Source organism: Lampris incognitus, chromosome 4 (assembly GCF_029633865.1).
Source record: "Lampris incognitus isolate fLamInc1 chromosome 4, fLamInc1.hap2, whole genome shotgun sequence".
Lineage (NCBI taxonomy): Eukaryota > Metazoa > Chordata > Actinopteri > Lampriformes > Lampridae > Lampris > Lampris incognitus.
The window spans coordinates 67,230,585-67,248,912 of NC_079214.1; the positions used below are offsets into that span (position 1 = coordinate 67,230,585).

The 18,328-nt window shown below is 49.9% G+C and overlaps 2 protein-coding genes across 2 annotated transcripts; one reads left to right on the plus strand and one right to left on the minus strand.

Moving 5' to 3' along the window:
* Positions 1-5,611: 5,611 nt before the first annotated feature.
* On the plus strand, positions 5,612-8,210 carry ccnb2 (cyclin B2). Its single transcript, XM_056278788.1, has 8 exons — positions 5,612-5,758; positions 5,941-6,051; positions 6,394-6,669; positions 6,756-6,914; positions 7,005-7,241; positions 7,373-7,513; positions 7,599-7,709; positions 7,786-8,210. The coding sequence occupies exons 1-8, from the start codon at positions 5,732-5,734 to the stop codon at positions 7,891-7,893; spliced, it is 1,170 nt and encodes a 389-aa protein (XP_056134763.1). The 5' UTR covers positions 5,612-5,731; the 3' UTR covers positions 7,894-8,210.
* Positions 8,211-8,672: 462 nt separating this feature from the next.
* crybgx (crystallin beta gamma X) lies at positions 8,673-18,001 on the minus strand. Its single transcript, XM_056279231.1, has 6 exons — positions 17,958-18,001; positions 17,401-17,449; positions 13,334-13,455; positions 11,430-11,565; positions 10,508-10,647; positions 8,673-8,805 (listed from the first exon to the last, which is right to left on the minus strand). Exons 1-6 carry the CDS (start codon positions 17,999-18,001, stop codon positions 8,673-8,675), a joined length of 624 nt encoding a protein of 207 aa, XP_056135206.1.
* Between the last annotated feature and the right edge of the window lie 327 nt (positions 18,002-18,328).

Consider the following 18,328-nt stretch of genomic DNA (forward strand, 5'->3'; position numbering starts at 1 on the left):
ACCTTCCTCGGGCACCACATCACTCCACAGGGGGCCGTTCCCCTCCCTGCCAGGGTTGAGGCTGTCACCATGTTCCCCCGCCCCCGCACTGTACAGTCGCTGCAGGAATTCCTGGGCATGGTGAACTTTTATAACCGTTTCCTGCCCCGTGCCGCCCACATCATGCGTCCCCTGTATGAGGCCCTGCGGGGTAAGAAGTCTAAGGACGAGCTGGACTGGTCTTCGGGGATGGACGAGGCTTTTGTGGCCGCCAAGACCGCGCTGGCCAACGCTGCGCTGCTAGCTCACCCGTCGCCTGCCGCCCCCATAGCCCTTACAACGGATGCCTCCGACTACGCCGTGGGGGCCGTGTGTGAGCAGTGGGTGGGGGGGGGCTGGCAGCCGTTGGCGTTCTTCAGTAAACAACTCCGTGAGAGCGAGCGCAAATACAGCACCTTTGATAGGGAACTACTGGGTCTCTTCCTCGCAACCAGACACTTTAGGTTCCTATTGGAGGGCCGACAGTTCACCGCTTTCGTGGACCACAAACCGCTGACGTTCTGTATGGCCAAAACCTCAGAACCGTGGTCTGGGCGTCAGCAGCGTCATCTCGCGGCGGTTTCCGAGTTTACCACGGACATACAACACGTGTCGGGCAAGGATAACTCCGTCGCCGACTGCCTTTCACGGGCGGTTGTTAACGCCGTTCACTTGGGACTCGACTACGCCGCTATGGCAGCGGACCAAGCCAAGGACGCGACCGTTCAAGACTACCGGTCGACCCCTACGGCGCTACGGCTGGAGGACGTGACGTTCGACGCGGCCAACACCACCCTCCTCTGTGACATCTCCACCGGTCAACCGCGCCCCCTGGTGCCTACTTCCTGGCGGCGCCGAGTTTTCGACACCGTCCACGGCCTTTCCCACCCGGGAGTGAAGGCCTCGACCAAATTGGTGAGCGTCAAGTTTGTTTGGCCTGGGCTCCGTAAGGATGTTAGAGCCTGGGCCGGCTCTTGTGTGGCGTGCCAACGCGCCAAGGTGCACCGCCATACCAAGGCCCCTTTGGCGCCGTTTGTGGTTCCAGAGAGGCGGTTTGACCACGTCAATGTTGACCTGGTGGGTCCCCTGCCCCCCTCCCGTGGTTATACGTTCCTCCTCACTATTGTGGACAGGGCCACCAGGTGGCCAGAGGCTATTCCCTTGTCCTCCACGACGGCAGCAGAGGTAGCACGGGCGTTCATCGGCTGCTGGGTGGCCCGTTTCGGCACACCGGGTGACATCACGAGCGACCGGGGCTCCCAGTTTACCTCGGAGCTCTGGACGGCGGTCGCTGAGCACCTGGGGATGAAGATCCACCGCACTACGGCGTACAACCCGCAGAGCAACGGACTTTGTGAGCGGTTCCATCGGGACATGAAAGCCGCTCTGCGGGCAAGCCTCACTGGCTGCGACTGGATGGACCGGCTCCCGTGGGTCATGCTCGGCCTGCGTTCGGCCCCGAAGGAAGACCTCCAGACCTCCTCCGCTGAGCTGGTGTATGGCCAGCCCCTGCGAGTTCCGGGGGAGTTTCTTCCGGATGCTACGACTCCCTGGTCGGCCGCCTCTCACCTCAGTGCGTCCCGGAGCGCTGCCGGTGCCTTCGCTCCCGTTCCGATGTCTCAACACTGCCTCCCCCGGTCCTACGTCCCCAAGGATCTGCCATCGGCGAGGTACGTCTTCATTAGGCACGACAGCCATCGGTCCCCGCTGCAGCCCCCATACGACGGGCCCTTCCGCGTCCTGGAGGCGGGGGATAAGAACTTTGTGGTGGACATGGGGGGCAGGCCGGAGCGGGTCGCTATAGACCGTCTCAAGCCTGCTCACTTGGACATTGGGGAGCCAATGCAATTGGCCCTACCCCCGCGGCGGGGACGCCCTCCTAGGTCGGCCCCGGCACCTGCCTCTGTTCCTGCTTCGGCCCCGCCTATGGCCCGGGTTTCGGCCCCATCTGTTTCCCCTCCTGTGAAGCGCAGCCGTTATGGCCGCAGGGTCCACCCCCCGACTCGTCACTTGTTTTCCCCGTGACTTTGCACTGTGTCATTGACTGTTCTGTTGTAGAGTCTATTTTTATGTTCATGAGTTGCGCTTTTGCTGTTTTGCATTGTTTTGTGTAGGTGAATTCTGGGGGGGCCTGTGTGGTGACCCACATCTATATAACTAGAGACATTCACCTAAGAGAGAATGCACTTCCGCTTCCGGAGCAGAGAGTTCAGTGTCGTTGTCGAATATATGACATGTAAAGTTGGAGCTAGTAAACTACCTCGACTACGTCTACTCTCACGTCTCCTGTCTCGTTGTTTTCTAACTCCACAACATAAAATAAAATGTAGTAAACACAAATAACAGCACACAGACAGGATTTGGTGATATTTCATACTCAAACAAAATAAAATAAAAACATTAATTTTAACCTGGTTACACTACTTAAACTTGAACATGTCTTCAGCAGAGACAAATGCAGCCAAATCAGGATGGATGTAAGTGCATTTGTGGGTTAAAACATTGTTATCATATGGCGAATTAAGCTAATTTTTGGGACCCACGGGCAGGTGGTGAAGGAAATTGGGCTCGAGGTGCAGGTGACTGCCATGCATCCAAAAAGTGGGATAATTTAAAAACCAGCTACAACGTAAAGCAAATCATAGAGCTGGAAGAACATGCAGACTCCACACAGAGGAAGACCCCCAACGTTGGACTACCCCAGGGTTCGAACCCAGGACCTTCTTGCTGTGAGGCCACCGCACTAACCAATGCGCCATCGTGCCGCTCCCAATTTGCTTATTAATTTAGTAGTTAATCAACTTTTAAAAGTGTGAGATGGCAGCAATTATGAGTTGCCAAAAAGTTGAATAGCTAGTAACAGACTTCCATTACTGGTCACTGCATTCTGGCCCAACTGCCCTATCAGTTATTCTCTTATCCATGGGGGCGACCCCTAACTCGAGCAGCCGAAAGTCGCAGTAGTAGATGGTGCTAAGATAGCATCCATATGTGAGCCACTTCAGGCAAAGATGCGGCACTGGTGGCCTTCTGGCCCTGACAAAATGGATGTGAGCCTGAAGTGGCCCACATGTATAATAGCAAATATGCCAAATCACATGTGGGCCTTTTTTGGCAAAGATGCGGTGCTCTCGGCAACATGTAATCTGGATGTGACCCTGAAGTGGCCTGTGTTGTAAACGGTGAATATGACCCAAATATCACAAAACAAATATGGGCCACCTTTGGCAAATATGTGGCATATGCGGCATTGCTATGGCTCGGTTCTGGTCCAGATCTGGCAAACAGGGGTGGACCACCCACGTGCCATCATTCCACGCGGTATGTGGGCCGGATGAAGTGTCGGGTGTGGGTTGGGTCTGGGCCACAGCAATTTTGCTAAGTGGGATAGGAGTTGAAGAATGCCCCCCCCCCGGCACAGGCACAGACAGTAGTGAGGTGAAGGCAGCTCCATATCTCCCATTTTGCTCTATAACTGATGCCCTCCAGCTGCCCTTTCATAGGCCACTAATAGAAGATGTGCTCATCAGACTAGATACGACTCATGGGTTACTGGCCATTCACTGGGTGCAGTAGTGTTTAGCTCTTGGTTACCTGATGGTAATATCTTTGGGGATCCTCTTGTTTTGTCACGTAACACATCCACAGCCTGCTGTATCAGCCAGTGACTTCAGAGCATCAAGTCAACATTTCAAGGTGTTTACTGAGTCGTGTGGTGGTTCCTCAGCTGTTATATGAAAAGGCTTTATAATCAGCATAACCATCACACAGAACTCTTGTCTTTCAAGAAGGGGGTGTTGATTGATATTACATATAATCCGAGTGTATTTGTATCACTATGTATGTAACCAAGGTATTATTTGTATTACTCTGTATGTAACCAATGTGTGCAACCAGAACAGAGGGTGAAGAAAGACACATTCATGTCGATAAAATATATTGCATGCCTCGCACGGAATGTGGGGGGTTCCCCTCCTCTGAGGCCTTGGGAGAGATACCGTGTCTGGTGCAAGGAGGGCCCCGCTTAAGAGTTGCAGGTCCATACAGGATGAGCACTCCCTAAAGCTCAACCATGAAAGGGAGCATTGACCAAACATAGTGGACAGGAAAATCAAGGTCATGTGTGATGAATGAACAAGGGAGGTTTAGCATATAAAGAAGCTGACGCACAAAGAAAGTCAGACACACACGACGGATTGGCAGAGTGTGTCTCCAGATCTGTACTCAATAAAATCATTTTAATCTCCTAAGACGTGGTGGCTGTTTTCTTCACATCAACGGACTCGGGGACGAGGACCACGAAGGTGATTTCTCGACAGGGGGAATAAGATTTTCAACCAGGTGTTTTAATTCAACATGTTAGAAACCCGAGAATGATATTTCCATGAGATGTGTAGGCCTATGCACATGTATATGCATATCTTGCATACATGTGACAGTTATCTTCATTCTGTCATACTTACTGGGATGCATGTCGATAAATATGAGGGGGGGCAACGATCTCGTTTCACTTTTGGTAACCGATACCCCCCCCACACACACACACCCACACACACATTCAAACTTGGGTCATTTTTTCACTGGGTTGTCCACGTTTAGTTGTTTGGGTTTTTTATGTTGCGCTTTTATTTATTTGCTTTTTATTAATCAAAATGAGTACAATTCAAACAACACAATGTACAACGAACAGAAGTACAAAAATGCCACGAAGAGCAGGACACAAAGAAAACCCGAGCGCGCTGCGAAAGGGAAAAAAAACAAAACAAAACAAAAAGCATCTTCGGAGCGACGTGGTTTCGTCACGGCGGGGTGACGTCATCAACCTGCGCCGTCGTGCGATCACGTGGGCCGAGCGTAACAGCCGCGGGGTTCTGCTCCGAACCCTCCTTGGCGTCCACCCGTAATGCCGCGACGCTGTCCCGTCGAGGTTAGGGAGAAGTGGTTCCGAAAGGACATTTTTAACTGTTCGACCGCAGCCAGTGACTACATGCCCCACCCCAACCCCCCTCTTCTCTTTTATTCATACTTATCATGCCCATTTGTTTTTGCATTGCAGCATTACATGTGGGAGTTTCAGGACAGGGGCGGAGTCCAAACACAAAGCCATAATTGTACTCTAGCTATACAACGCAAAAAAAGAGGAAATAAAAGCAACAAAACAAATACAAGGAGAGGTTAACACAAAAATAAACTTAGGAGGTCGATGATCAGACGATCATACCAGCCCCGATGTCGGGAGTCGTATCTAATGTGTTTAATATTTCCCAGGATGACCTGTTTCATTGCCTCTTTGTTAGAGGCTGCTTTGATACGGGACCTGAAAAAAAGAACACCGGATGTAACGTAAGAGAACCCTGGGCTCGGGGGCCCGTCGCCCTGGAAACCACATTTGTAGCGAGGTTTGGATTTCCGCGTGGACCGCGGGCCTTTGCGCGGAGGCGGAGAACCAATGACAAGTCCGCGTTTGAATCGCGCGCGGCCAATCGGAGCCGCGGTTGGATTCGGCTTCAGCCAATCGGCGGCGCTGTTGGATTCGGCTTCGGCCAACCGGAGGCGACCGAGCGCTATTTGAAAGCGAGCGAGAGGAGCCGTGTTCGTTCCCAGCCGGTCTCTCTGCGCCGCGTTACGCCAGCTCGTCCTGAGAGAGAGAAAACGTTGAACCAACCGTTTCACACTTTTCAGCGGCCTTCCCGACGGTGTGTCGGCTTTGATCATGACTTCAATCGAGGCTCGACATGCGGTGAGTTAAGCTGGGGTGGTGGTGTCCGCTGTAATGACGACGAGCCGGGTGAAGCCGGTCGTGTGGCGAAGCTCCCGTCACTGCACGTCCACGTGAACTAGCTTGGCTGTTCTGAGTTACTGGATCGTAACACGATGGTTAGCTTAAGCAAACCCGGTTCTTCTCCTTCTCTTAAATCCTAGTTTGGAGGGACAGAGAATCCAGCCCCGAAAGGGAAGGCCGTCGGGGGTCCTAAGAGAGCTGTGTTTGGAGAGCTTACCAACTTTCCCGCTGCACCGGTCAACAACGCCAAGGTAATGCGGGGGGGCAGGCTTTGTGGTGGGGTCCAATAGTATCAGTGTTTCCCAACCCAGTCCTCCAGGACCCCCTATCCTGCAGATTTTCTCTGCAACCGGGAATAGGTAACCTGTTTGTAGTTATTCAACCAATCAGCATTGACGCTTGTCAGCCGTCGCACACCTTGCATAATTAAGTGCTGCGAGATGATTGGTCGAGTAAGTACCTGTGCAGGGTTACAATGAAAATCTGCAGGATAGGGGGGGGGGGTCCTGGAGGACCGGGTTGGGGAAACGCTGCTGCAATAGTGAACGCCTGCGTTTTGTTCAAACGCGTCTCGCCGAATTTATCTCCTCCAGAAAAATGTGCCGGCCAAAGTCGCGACCAGGTCTTCCCTCAAACAAAGAAACAAGCAGGCCGCGGTCCAGCTCGTGCGTCCTCCGAAAGCGGACGAACTTCCGGTCCCCTCCGTCCCAGAGGAGCCGGCCGACGTGTCTATGAAAGAAGAGGAACTTTGCCAGGCCTTTTCTGACGCGCTCCTGGACGTGGAGGACATCGACGAGAACGACGCGGATATGCCACAGCTGTGTTCTGAATACGTCAAGGACATCTACGTTTACCTACGGAGCCTAGAGGTAGGCTGTGCAGAAACTCTGATTGTACCTGTCGGTCACTAAGCATGTGGTGTTTTTTAAAAAAAACACTTGAACTGTTTCCATAGGAACAGCAGGCTGTACGACCCAAATACATGCAAGGTTACGAAATCACCGAGCGCATGCGTGCCCTCCTCATTGACTGGCTGATTCAAGTTCACTCCAGGTTCCAGCTGTTGCAGGAGACCCTTTATCTCACCGTTGCCGTGCTGGATCGTTTCCTCCAGGTAGGAGCCGACGCCTTGCATCTCCTCCCGGCTTTGTGTGAACGATGTTGTGGCATGACCTTGACTCTCTCTCTCTGAAATGCACCGCAGGTCCACCCGATTTCACGACGGAAGCTGCAGCTGGTCGGCGTGACTGCCATGCTTGTGGCTTCAAAATATGAGGAGATGTACTGCCCGGATGTTGGGGACTTTTCCTACATCACAGACAACGCCTTCTCCAAGGCTCAGATCCTGGAGATGGAGCGAGTTATTCTGCAGCAGCTCAACTTCGACCTGGGGCGCCCTCTGCCACTACACTTCCTGAGGAGGGCTTCAAAAGCGTCCAATGTGAGTTTCTCTGCCTGTGGCACACAAACCCCAAGAAATGTGCACGAATCCTGGCGCTCCAGTAGCCGCTGGCAAGTGCGGTTGTAAGTCTGACTGCAGGTCTTGCTTTGGCTTGTGTCCCGTCTTAACAGTGTAATGTAGAGAAGCATATGCTCGCCAAGTATCTGATGGAGCTCACCCTCCTGGACTACGACATGGTGCACTACCGACCCTCGGAGATCGCTGCAGCCTCCCTGTACCTTGCCCAGTTGCTGCTTGATGAACTGCCTTGGGTAGGTTGACTGCTTGTCTCTGTAAACCTGCTTGCCATGATCACCCGTTTCAATGCAGTGACTAAACGGATTGCTGCTTTTGCAGTCTTCCACACAGAGGCACTACACGACATATGACGAAAACCACCTGAAGCCGATTGGGCAGCTCATCGCGAAGAACGTTGTGATCGTGAACGAGGGGAAAACCAAGTTCCAGGTGAGCTGGGGGGGATAAAAGGCAGCGTAACCTGACGACATGCTGGCTCTCGTCTAACCCTTGTCCTCTCCTACAGGCTGTCAAGAGCAAGTATTCGAGCAGCAAACTGATGAAGATCAGCCTCACTCCCCAGCTCAAGTCTTTTGTGGTGACCAACATGGCTGCTCCCCTTCTCAAACCCTGAAAATCCTTTTTTTTTTTTCTTTATTTTTTAAAGGTTTTGTTTTTTTTTACCTGCACTTTATTTTAGCAAGACCTTACTTTTTGCGGAAATTGGTTTTTAATAAATCCTATATTCAAATATTGGTGTTTAGAGCCCATCGACTTTCAAATGTCAATTTGAGATTGGCATTTCAAATTTGAAACTAGTTCATACGTCTGAATTTAAGTTTGGTGGATTTGCTGCAGGTGTCTCACAGGACCTGCATATTGCGTTTGACGTTTCGGCTGTCTGGGACGGTCCACTCTATGGCTTGATTTGGGTTTTTTTTTTTTTTTAAATATATTGTGGATCTAGAAACCCACTGTGCTTGACAAATTCTACCTCGTAGCCTAGGGTGACGTGCCTTTTTTTTTTTTATACCTTTAGAGAATAAAGGCTGAACATTTTTGCTCAGGCTTCTGGTTTACCTGCTTCACTACAGCCCCGGCCATGTGGCTGCTGTCCACTGTCAGGACATGTTGCCAAGTAACTCTGGGACAGTCCATATCAGGGCTCTGCTCAATATAAATTTTGTATCAAATCTAAAATTACTTCCCCACTTTCTAAATTTGCAGGGAAATCTGTAACCATGGCAACACACACTTGTTCTTGACCATGTGACTACCAGCTTGTTACGTATTGCTTTTTATCAGTGCTCGAAAGAACAAAATAAAATGGACCGGGTTTCTTTTCACCATTTTATTACCAGAAAGTGTTAAGCTGACGTGTTGTGTGGAGTTTAAATTCGAGGAGGGTGGGGTTTAATTGAAGCGGACTCTCCGCATGGAGCCCACCATGTTGCCCTGACTCCCCCAGTCTGATGAGCTGTTGTAGTCGCGTTTCTCCAGAACGTAATGGGGACCCCTGTAGTTTGGCTCCTGGTAGACCACCCACCTGTGAAGACATCACAAGTTAGAGGCCATTCGGTCACGTCCATGAGGGAGGTTTTCTACCTGGGACATCAGGTGGGCTGTGATGACCTACCCAGCAGTACCGGCTGGACTCGAGGGTGTGACAGAACTAGGATGTGGTACATGGAGCCTATGATGTAATTTATGGGGGGGGTCAGGGGGGACGTGTCCCCCTCAATATTTAGAAGAGGTGAATTTGCCCCCCCCCCCCAAAAAAATATATCATGAATGATAATGTTACCTCCCTTGCCAAAAAAGGTAAAATAACAACACAGACAGTCGCACTACTTAAAATGTCATTCATACTTGTTTTCCAACGATGTCCTACACCCCTATGCTTGGACCATACCACTTTAACCTTGCCACTGGGATTGCCCACCTCGTTGCTGTCTTGCGGTTGCCCCTGACAACAAGGAGAGCGGAGCATGAATGATGGTGTAAGTAATGTAGCTAGCCAGCTTGCTTGTCTAGCCCAGTACACCACCCTTTCTTACCTTTGGGGTGTCTTGAGTTAGATTTTCTTACGTATTTCCGGATGAATTATAGCCTTATCTAGTTTATAACTTGTGTTTGGGGTTATCAATTCAGACCCCCACGACCTAGCTAGCTAGCGCTTGCTAACAGCAGCCCCTAGACGTTTATGTTAGCTTAAATGAACTTGAACTGATAATTTCAGGCACATGAGATAACATGATGGGTACATCTACTAACTATAGTGACTATAGGCTAGCCTATCTGAAAGCTGTTTTTTTTTTACATAAGACATTCCCACAATAACTTGATGTAGAAAAAGAGCAAATTGGTGCACACAAATTCACCAGAATGCAGGAAATTAAATGTGTGATGCTCAAAATTTCCAGGGGGAAGACCCCCCACTAAATGTGTCCCCCCTCCCCAATGTTCAAGTGCAACTTACTGAGCGTATTGTACGATGCCACAGTTTTGTTCAAATATTCATAAAGCCAAAATTAACCCGTTAAGGCTAATGACTGGCTTGAGGCCAATATTCCCCACAGTCCGGAGTGAAAATGTCTGAGGCTACCTTCAAACTGGGTGTAAGTCAGGAGTGAGTCAATGCTCGCGCCGGTTCCTCACACTGTTTGGGGTATCCAGCCTCGGTTAATCCAGATCAGGTATTTCATTTTGCTGACCAGTGCGGACTGGACAGTCTTAACCACGAGGGCTTGCCTCGTGGGTTTTCTTAATTTAGCCCCTGTTTTTAGCCAAATGTGGTGTTTTCAGGGTCGGCGACGGCCATTCTCCACCGTCCCCACATGACCCCGTGACCTCGACTGCGACTGGCCATGACACAAACTGGACAAAGAGACCAGCGCTCATGAAAGACCGCGTTGAGCCACAATGAGTCACTGTCCCAACACCTGCATGAGTTCACGGAAACACAAGAGATGCATTACTTTCGACACAGCACACACACACACACCTCACACACTCATGTGGACCAGGAAGGCCGGGCCGCTGTGCAGATGTCCGGCTTTGGGCCGAGGGGCGGTTCTTTGTGTGTGTGTTGGGTTGTTGTGTTGCTTTTATTACAACCTGTGATATGTGCGGTCGTCACCTCACTGCGAAACACACCGAGCGACACTGCCGGTCTGACTTGTAAAAGCAACCGTAGTAAGTCGAGTCCCCGACCCCCCCCCCCCCCCGACTCATCCCACAACACTCACGCTCCCCCCAGGACGCGGATGGAGGCGGCCCGGTTGAGGCTGTAGCGGCTCATCAGGTTGGGGATGTCGTCCTGGATCTCCGTCTTCTTCCCGGAGAAGCCGGCCCTCTCAAAGAGCTGGGCCCGGGGCGGGCTGTTCTCCTGCAGCCGGGAAAACACAGCGACACGTGACGGAGGACTGGACAGAGGAGTTCCTCTCTTAACTTATTCAACCCCAGAACCTGGACCACCCACCCCCCCCCCACACACACACACACACAATGGGCCGCTGGTTTCAGGGCATGTTGACCGAGGTCCGGTCCAGTCCTTTAGACTTTCTCCCTGTTTATATCAGGACGGCTGAATCGCTGGATATAAAACCACTTCTCTCACTTTCACAGTCTGCAACTCCTTCAGTTCACATTTACTTGTTTTCGTCATCGTTCTATTTTAATTTCTCTTGTTTTTAAGATTTTATCGATGTTCTCTGACTAACTTGGCTCTATGTGTGCTCCTTACTTGTGCCTGTCACTTTTTCTGCAGCACGATACCAATCACAACTCCTTACTTACTTGTGAGTAAGTGTGTTTGGATGTGTCAGCATTTTGAGGTACGAGGATACCTTCATCGGGTCTAAGGCTAGCCCTGTCTTTAGTTTCCTTCTGGTCTAAGACTAGCCCTCCATCCATCCATCCATCCATTTATCCTGCTCTCAGGGTGGCGGGGATGCTGGAGCCTATCCCGGCCTTCACTGGGCGGCAGGCGGGGAGACACCCTGGACAGGCCGCCAGGCCACCACAGGGCCATACTCATGTACTTGGGTACATAACTTGGGTTCATGCCCCCATATTTCCTGTTCCACCCCCTTGTGTGAAACAGCCTGTCTGTGTTTCTTTGTCCATACAAACTGCAGTGTGTGTGTGTGTAAAGACATCATGCCTCACCTGTCTGACAGCACGGACGGAGGCGATGTGGTCCACCTGAGCGCACCACTTGTCGTAACAGTTGTACTCCCCCCGGTCCGACATGTCCCACAGGTACTGACGGCCCCGGAAGTTCTCGTGTTCGTAGCCTATCCATCTTCATGGGACCAAGGGAGGGCAGAAAAGCGCTCTGGTTAACCATAAGGACCGCTTTGCTGGGGGTCTAAAAGCAGCCGAGGGCGGGGTCGCGCCTTTGTCCTTGTAAAGAGGTTGCACGAGGAGCATTTTAAGACACGATGCCCTTGATCGGTGGTTCTCAATCAGGTCCTCGGGTACCACCGGTACTGCTGGTTTTCTATTCTACCAGGTAGTTCCTGACATTCACCCGCTGTCCCAGTTACCTCAGCCTCCAACCAGCAGGGTTTTAGACCCTGAACAACAGGCTAATGTGATGAATTACCTGGCAGAATAGGAGACCGGCAGCGGCGGTGGAACCTGACTGAGAACCACCACACTAGACCAGAGCTGGCAGGGGCAACCGGGTGTCATGGAGGGCCAAGAGTCTACATCTTCTCCTTCCATCCAGGAACAAAACCAGCTGATTTCACTGGTTCGGTTTAGGGCGCGCTTATCGTTGAACTGTCTGGTTGGAAAGAAAAGCTGCACACTCTTGGTCCTCCATGACACCCAGAATCCCAGGTCTGCGGCGGACTGTAAACGTTTAGCACAAAAATGTGTCTTGCCTAAATGTGACAGCGGCCGGGATTGAGACCCGATGGAGGCGGTTCGAGCGATCCTCCTTCAAATATTTTTCGAGGCGTCTTGGGTCTGTTTACAACAGAGATTTTCAGGCGAGCCACCAGATTGAATCAAGACTCGTTTTTATGCCGGGCGTACTAGAACACTGCGCAGGACCAGGGCCTCGATTAATAAGCCTTCTTATGTGCAAACTCGCTCTTACTCACAGAAGTTTTTAGCGTTCGAGAGCTGTCTTAGAGACGGCGAGCAAAGTCTGATGTTTATCGGAGACGCCGGTGTTGGCCAGCTGGCGTCTCCGGTCAGGGGTTGTCTTCTCTAGGAGACAAACCACAGACCTAAATGTTCCATAACCGTGCAAGAGCATCGTTTGTGGTGTCGCGGTTGGGGATTTGTCCTTAGTTTTGTTCTCTGACTTTTATAAATGAGGCCTCTGGTGTTTATCTCCCCAACACCACTTCCAACCACTAGATAGACTCACCTCCACCTCCACCAACTGCATATTAACCACACCAGAACTATCATCCATCCATTACCCAAACCGCTTATCCGGCTCTCAGGGTCACGGGGATGCTGGAGCCTATCCCAGCAGTCATTGGGCGGCAGGCGGGGAGACACTCTGGACAGGCTGCCAGGCCATCACAGGCCCCCACCCCACCCCACATACCTAGGGACAATGTAGTATGGCCGAGTCACCTGACCTACATGTCTTTGGACTGTGGGAGGAAACCGGAGCCCCCGGAGGAAACCCACATGGAGGACGACCCGGGATGACCCCCCAAGGTTGGACTACCCCGGGGCTCGAACCCAGGACCTTTGTGCTGTGGGGCGGCCATGCTAACCGCTGCGCCACCGTGCCGCCTACATCAAAACTAGAACGTTGCATTTCATATTCACATGTTACTTTTCAGCGACGACACCAACCGCCGCTGCTTCTCCACCAGAACCAGAACCACAACTTCTCAGTCTACTGTGTTTAACTGTACCCTCTTTCTTTACATGGCCGCTGCTGTACATGTCGCTGTTTGAACAAGCTCGCGACCGAGATCTCACTACCCGCGAGCCCGTGTGGCCAGCAAGCCCCCTCTGTGCGCGCGGTCAGAGGACGACTTCTGACCTTTTGCAGTGTGGCGTACGTGTCGCCGGGTGGCGCTGCAGGCCGGACTTACGCTCCGCTCTCCACCTGCACAGAGTTACATCTGTCCGGGAAGTTCTTCTCGCTCAGCCGCGGGCAGTCGGAGCTCAGGTCCAGACGCCTGCCCGCAAAGTTCCGCTGCTCGAAAAGAGTCACCTGCCATCACAAACACACAGGAAATGAGAGGATGAATGAATGAATGAATGAATGAATGAATGAGATGATAAACGGCTGAAAAAACGGCGAATGAGGGGGAAATGACAGATGAGAGAATAGATGAAAAAAATAGAAAAGGGGAAAATGAAAGGTTTGATGACGAATAAAAGACGAAAATAAACGAAAGTAGGGAGAATAAATGAGGGGATAAATGCACACACACACACACACACACACACACACACAAAATCCTGCAGTTTTATCCCACAAACTGTGAGACGGATTTAAAACGGTTTACTTGGCTTTATCATGATACGAGAGATAAAGACAGGGGCTATTATTTTTGGGCTCATCCAGTGGTCCTTGTGTTGAGATCAGCGGTGCACGTTTTTTCCCCTTATTGACCATCAGTGTTTCTCAACCGGGGGTCCGCGGACCCCTAGTGGTCCGTGGTGTAATTGCAAGGGGTCCGTGAAAATAAAATATCTTTAAAAAAAAGATCCTATGACATTTATAGAAATAGGATTATTTTACTCAAATGTGACTGAGACCTTTATCTACCTAAACTATAAAGGGTAACAGGACTTTTTTCTCTAATTACCTCTGTTTCACAAGTGTAATTTATTGTATTTTAATAAGAGATCTCGCTCCCGTTTGCATTGTTAAAAGTTACTGCATAAAAATTCTGGTTTGTTACATATATCTGAAAGTTACTGAATACATATTCTGTTTTGTTAACTATATCTAAGTTACAACTGAAAGCTCTTATTTTTGCCCCAAAGAGTGAAGAAATGCTATAATGCAATTTAAAATGCAGTTTCTACTGTTTGTATCAAATTGCCCCCCCCCCAAGATCAGCTGGAGGGGTCCTCAGGGTAGATCAAAAATACGCAGGGGGTCCAGGACCCCAAAAAGGTTGAGAACCACTGGACTAATTGACAAGTTGCTGATTTGCGAAATATGATCCTTTACGTCCAACTCATGCCCGAATACGTCGCCGCCGTGCGCATGCGCGACTCACACCTACGGCTGGCTCGGCTCGAGCAGCGGCATGCTCAAACGAACTTGGAATAATCCGAAACACGTGAAAGTTATAAAGGAACATCCACCCAACCGTCCAACCCTCCATCCGTCCATCCATTTAAACCTCCATCCATCCATCCATCCAACCCTCCATCCATTATCCAAACGCTCATCCTGTTCTCAGGGTCGGCGAGAATGCTGGAGCCTACCCCAGCCGTACGATAATTTTGCCCTCTGTACGATCAATAATGACCAAATTATCGTACATAATGGGACTTTTTGTCATTATTGATCGTACAGAGGGCACAGTGATCGTATAAATACGACAATTATCGTACATCTGGCAACACGCCGGGGCCGCAAGGGCGTCACAGCGCAGTACCGTTAAACCGCCGGCTACCAACGCGGGTATGGTGGCTGATGGCGAAGTTGTCCTTCCGGTTAGCGACAATCCATTTCCGCCTGGTTTCCGCATCGGAGGGAAGCGCGTGAAAACTAAGTGCTTTTGTTGTCCTTACTGGAGGCTCGGCACAAAGGCACACAGCAATGCTCAGCTGTCGTGCTGTCGGTATGTTGAAACTGAAACTTCTTTTTCTTTTTCTTAATCCAAAACACGTGAACGTTATACTGGAACGACTTCCTCTATTTTGCGGTCGAAACAGGAAGTGTTATTTTTTAACTGGAAGCGCTCTCGTTGCTGCCTGAGCTCAGTCAACCGTAGATTTGAGGCGCACATTTGTGGGCGTAAACGGCTTGCCCAGATTTATTGTATTATGAAACTAAAGACAGGGCTAGCCTTAGACCAGAATGAAACTAAAGACAGGGCTAGCCTTAGACCAGAATGAAACTAAAGACAGGGCTAGCCTTAGACCAGAATGAAACTAAAGACAGGGCTAGTCTTAGACCAGAATGAAACTAAAGACAGGGCTAGCCTTAGACCAGAATGAAACTAAAGACAGGGCTAGCCTTAGACCAGAATGAAACTAAAGACAGGGCTAGCCTTAGACCAGACTGAAACCAAAGACAGGGCTAGCCTTAGACCAGAAGGAAACTAAAGACAGGGCTAGCCTTAGACCAGAAGGAAAATAAAGACAGGGCTAGCGTTAGACCAGAAGGAAACTAAAGACAGGGCTAGCCTTAGACCAGAAGGAAACTAAAGACAGGGCTAGCCTTAGACCAGAATGAAACTAAAGACAGGGCTAGCCTTAGACCAGAATGACACTAAAGACAGGGCTAGCCTTAGACCAGAATGAAACTAAAGACAGGGCTAGCCTTAGACCAGAATGAAACTAAAGACAGGGCTAGCCTTAGACCAGAAGGAAAATAAAGACAGGGCTAGCGTTAGACCAGAAGGAAACTAAAGACAGGGCTAGCCTTAGACCAGAAGGAAACTAAAGACAGGGCTAGCCTTAGACCAGAAGGAAACTAAAGACAGGGCTAGCCTTAGACCAGAAGGAAAATAAAGACAGGGCTAGCGTTAGACCAGAAGGAAACTAAAGACAGGGCTAGCCTTAGACCAGAAGGAAAATAAAGACAGGGCTAGCCTCAGACCAGAAGGAAACTAAAGACAGGGCTGGCCTTAGACCAGAGGGAAACTAAAGACAGAGCTAGCCTTAGACCAGAAGGAAACTAAAGACAGAGCTAGCCTTAGACCAGAATGAAACTAAAGACAGGGCTAGCCTCAGACCAGAATGGTGCAAAGCAAACTTTGTGGGTGCAAGTGCAAGTTTATAGTAAACTTGTTCGTATCGTGCGAGGGTCCGCCTAGGAGGCTGCACATCCACAGACTGACAGGCAAAATGTAGTTATTTGGTGTGTGTGTATATATATATATATATATATATAGAGAGAGAGAGAGAGAGAGAGAGAGAGAGAGAGAGAGAGAGAGAGAGAGAGAGAGAGAGAGAGAGAGAGAGAGAGAGAGAGAGAGAGAGAGAGAGAGCGAGAGAGAGGTGCATGGATAAGTAGACACGTTGGTCCTTGAATAACGGGTCGGGCCCTTTAGTCGACTGGTTAAAGGTGTCGCTTGCGGAGTGGGAGCCACGGGTTCGCGTCCCGGTTGTGGCGACGGTCTCCCAGACTGCCTCTCGCATTCGCTGCAGTATAGTAGGTTGAGCACTGCATATCGAAAGCTTTTTTATTATTATTTCCCGTTCAAATGACTTGGGCGCTGCACAGAAGTCTTATATAATGACAGGAGAAACACTGGTTTTTCTGTCCGCTGCTAACCTCCACTCTACTGGGTCTGTCAGCCTGGTCATTTCTGTGCAGTTATGGTCAAGGAGTGGTTGCGGGGATTCAAAACCTTTGAAAACCCTGTTTTTACACCGTAACCGAGCGTAACCCTTACAAACAAATAAATAGTACACTGTGGAGTTAGAAAACAACGAGACGGGAGACGTGAGAGTCGACGTAGTCGAGGTAGTTTACTAGCTCCAACTTAGCGTGTCATACATTCGACAACGACGCTGAACCGTGAACCGGAAGCGGAAGTGCATTATCTGACCCCTCGCCTCTTCCCTTAAAGGTACACCGTCCTCTTAGGCGAACGTCTCCCGTTATATAGATGTGGGTCACCACAATACTTGAATTTCATTTTATTAAGTAAACCTAAATAAACTTCAAGTCAAGTTCAACTATATGTACTAGTTGTATACTTGAGTGTAATTGTGTTTAGTATATCTCTGATAAGTACTTAAAAGGTAAACTGAAAGTATACGTACTGATTTTTAGTATACTAATAGCCCGCTTGGATAAACTACTTGTTTGTAAGGGAACTCCTCAGCTGGTTTGACCCCGAAGTCCAAACACCGGAGAAGAGGAGACCCGCCTGGTGGGGATCTGCTCTCTGGTGAGTGCCCTCTTCTAGCTTTCATGTTTAACGTAAAAAAATTTTCAACTTGGTTTTGGTAGCAGACTCACCCTTCCACTGGAGCCGTAGAAGGCACGTTGGAGAACAGACCCCAGCTTGCTGTGGACAGATATCAACAAAACAATGTGTCATCATCATCATCATCATCATCATCATCATCATGCACACATTCAGCCAAACACTTTACTGAGTAATATTAACCAGCTAAATGTACACGAGGACACGTCAGACAGCCGCAGAGACATACTGGATCTCATATCTGAAGCTCTTCACGATTTTATGACAATTTAGTGATTTTTTCCCCCCCAGTGATTTTGAATTGCAAATATTCAGTTCTCTTATTTACAGTTATAAATGGACTTTTTAGAAGTGTAAGTAATAATTGCTGTGTTTTAAGTGTAAGACCAAAGCCAGTAAAAGCTAATGTGTGTGTGTGTGTGTGTGTGTGTGTGTGTGTGTGTGTGTGTGTGTCGTCTGCTCTGCCACCAGAACTCAGAATGATTCAGGAAACTGGCGACGGAAGAGGCGGAAACGGTGTTTTTGGACGGGGGACGTTTCGGCCCCGCGGGCCCGGCTGGCTGGCTGGCGCACGGCGGTCTCAACGTACCTGGTTTGTTGGGCTAATCCTGGGACCTTAGTAAAGATGTTCATGTCAGCTCTGCGGGCCCAGAAAAAAGGCCCTTAAATACAGGAAGTTCAGGTGGGCCAACAGGTACTAGAAAGCTCACACCGCAATGCGGACCTGAGCATCATTGATATGCTAAACACCCAATACTGTTCACACACACACACACACACACACGCATGCACACACTGAACAACTAAAATACATATGTGTACAGATGTACAAACACTTGAAAAACACTACACACACTACCAGTGTGGACACACACACACACACACACACGCACACACACACACACACACACAATGCATGGCTGCATGTAAAGGTGTGAACACAGAGTGCAGTGCCAACAG

Coding starts and splice junctions, on each gene's coding strand:
- ccnb2 (XM_056278788.1), top strand. CDS start 5,732: ATGACTTCAATCGAGGCTCGACATGCG. Junction 5,759..5,940: donor CAATCGAGGCTCGACATGCG/GTGAGTTAAGCT, acceptor CTTAAATCCTAG/TTTGGAGGGACAGAGAATCC. Junction 7,242..7,372: donor GGGCTTCAAAAGCGTCCAAT/GTGAGTTTCTCT, acceptor CCGTCTTAACAG/TGTAATGTAGAGAAGCATAT.
- crybgx (XM_056279231.1), bottom strand. CDS start 18,001: ATGAACATCTTTACTAAGGTCCCAGGATTAGCCCAACAAACCAG. Junction 17,450..17,957: donor GGATTAGCCCAACAAACCAG/GTACGTTGAGAC, acceptor ATCTGTCCACAG/CAAGCTGGGGTCTGTTCTCC. Junction 8,806..10,507: donor ATCCGCGTCCTGGGGGGAGC/GTGAGTGTTGTG, acceptor ATGTCTTCACAG/GTGGGTGGTCTACCAGGAGC.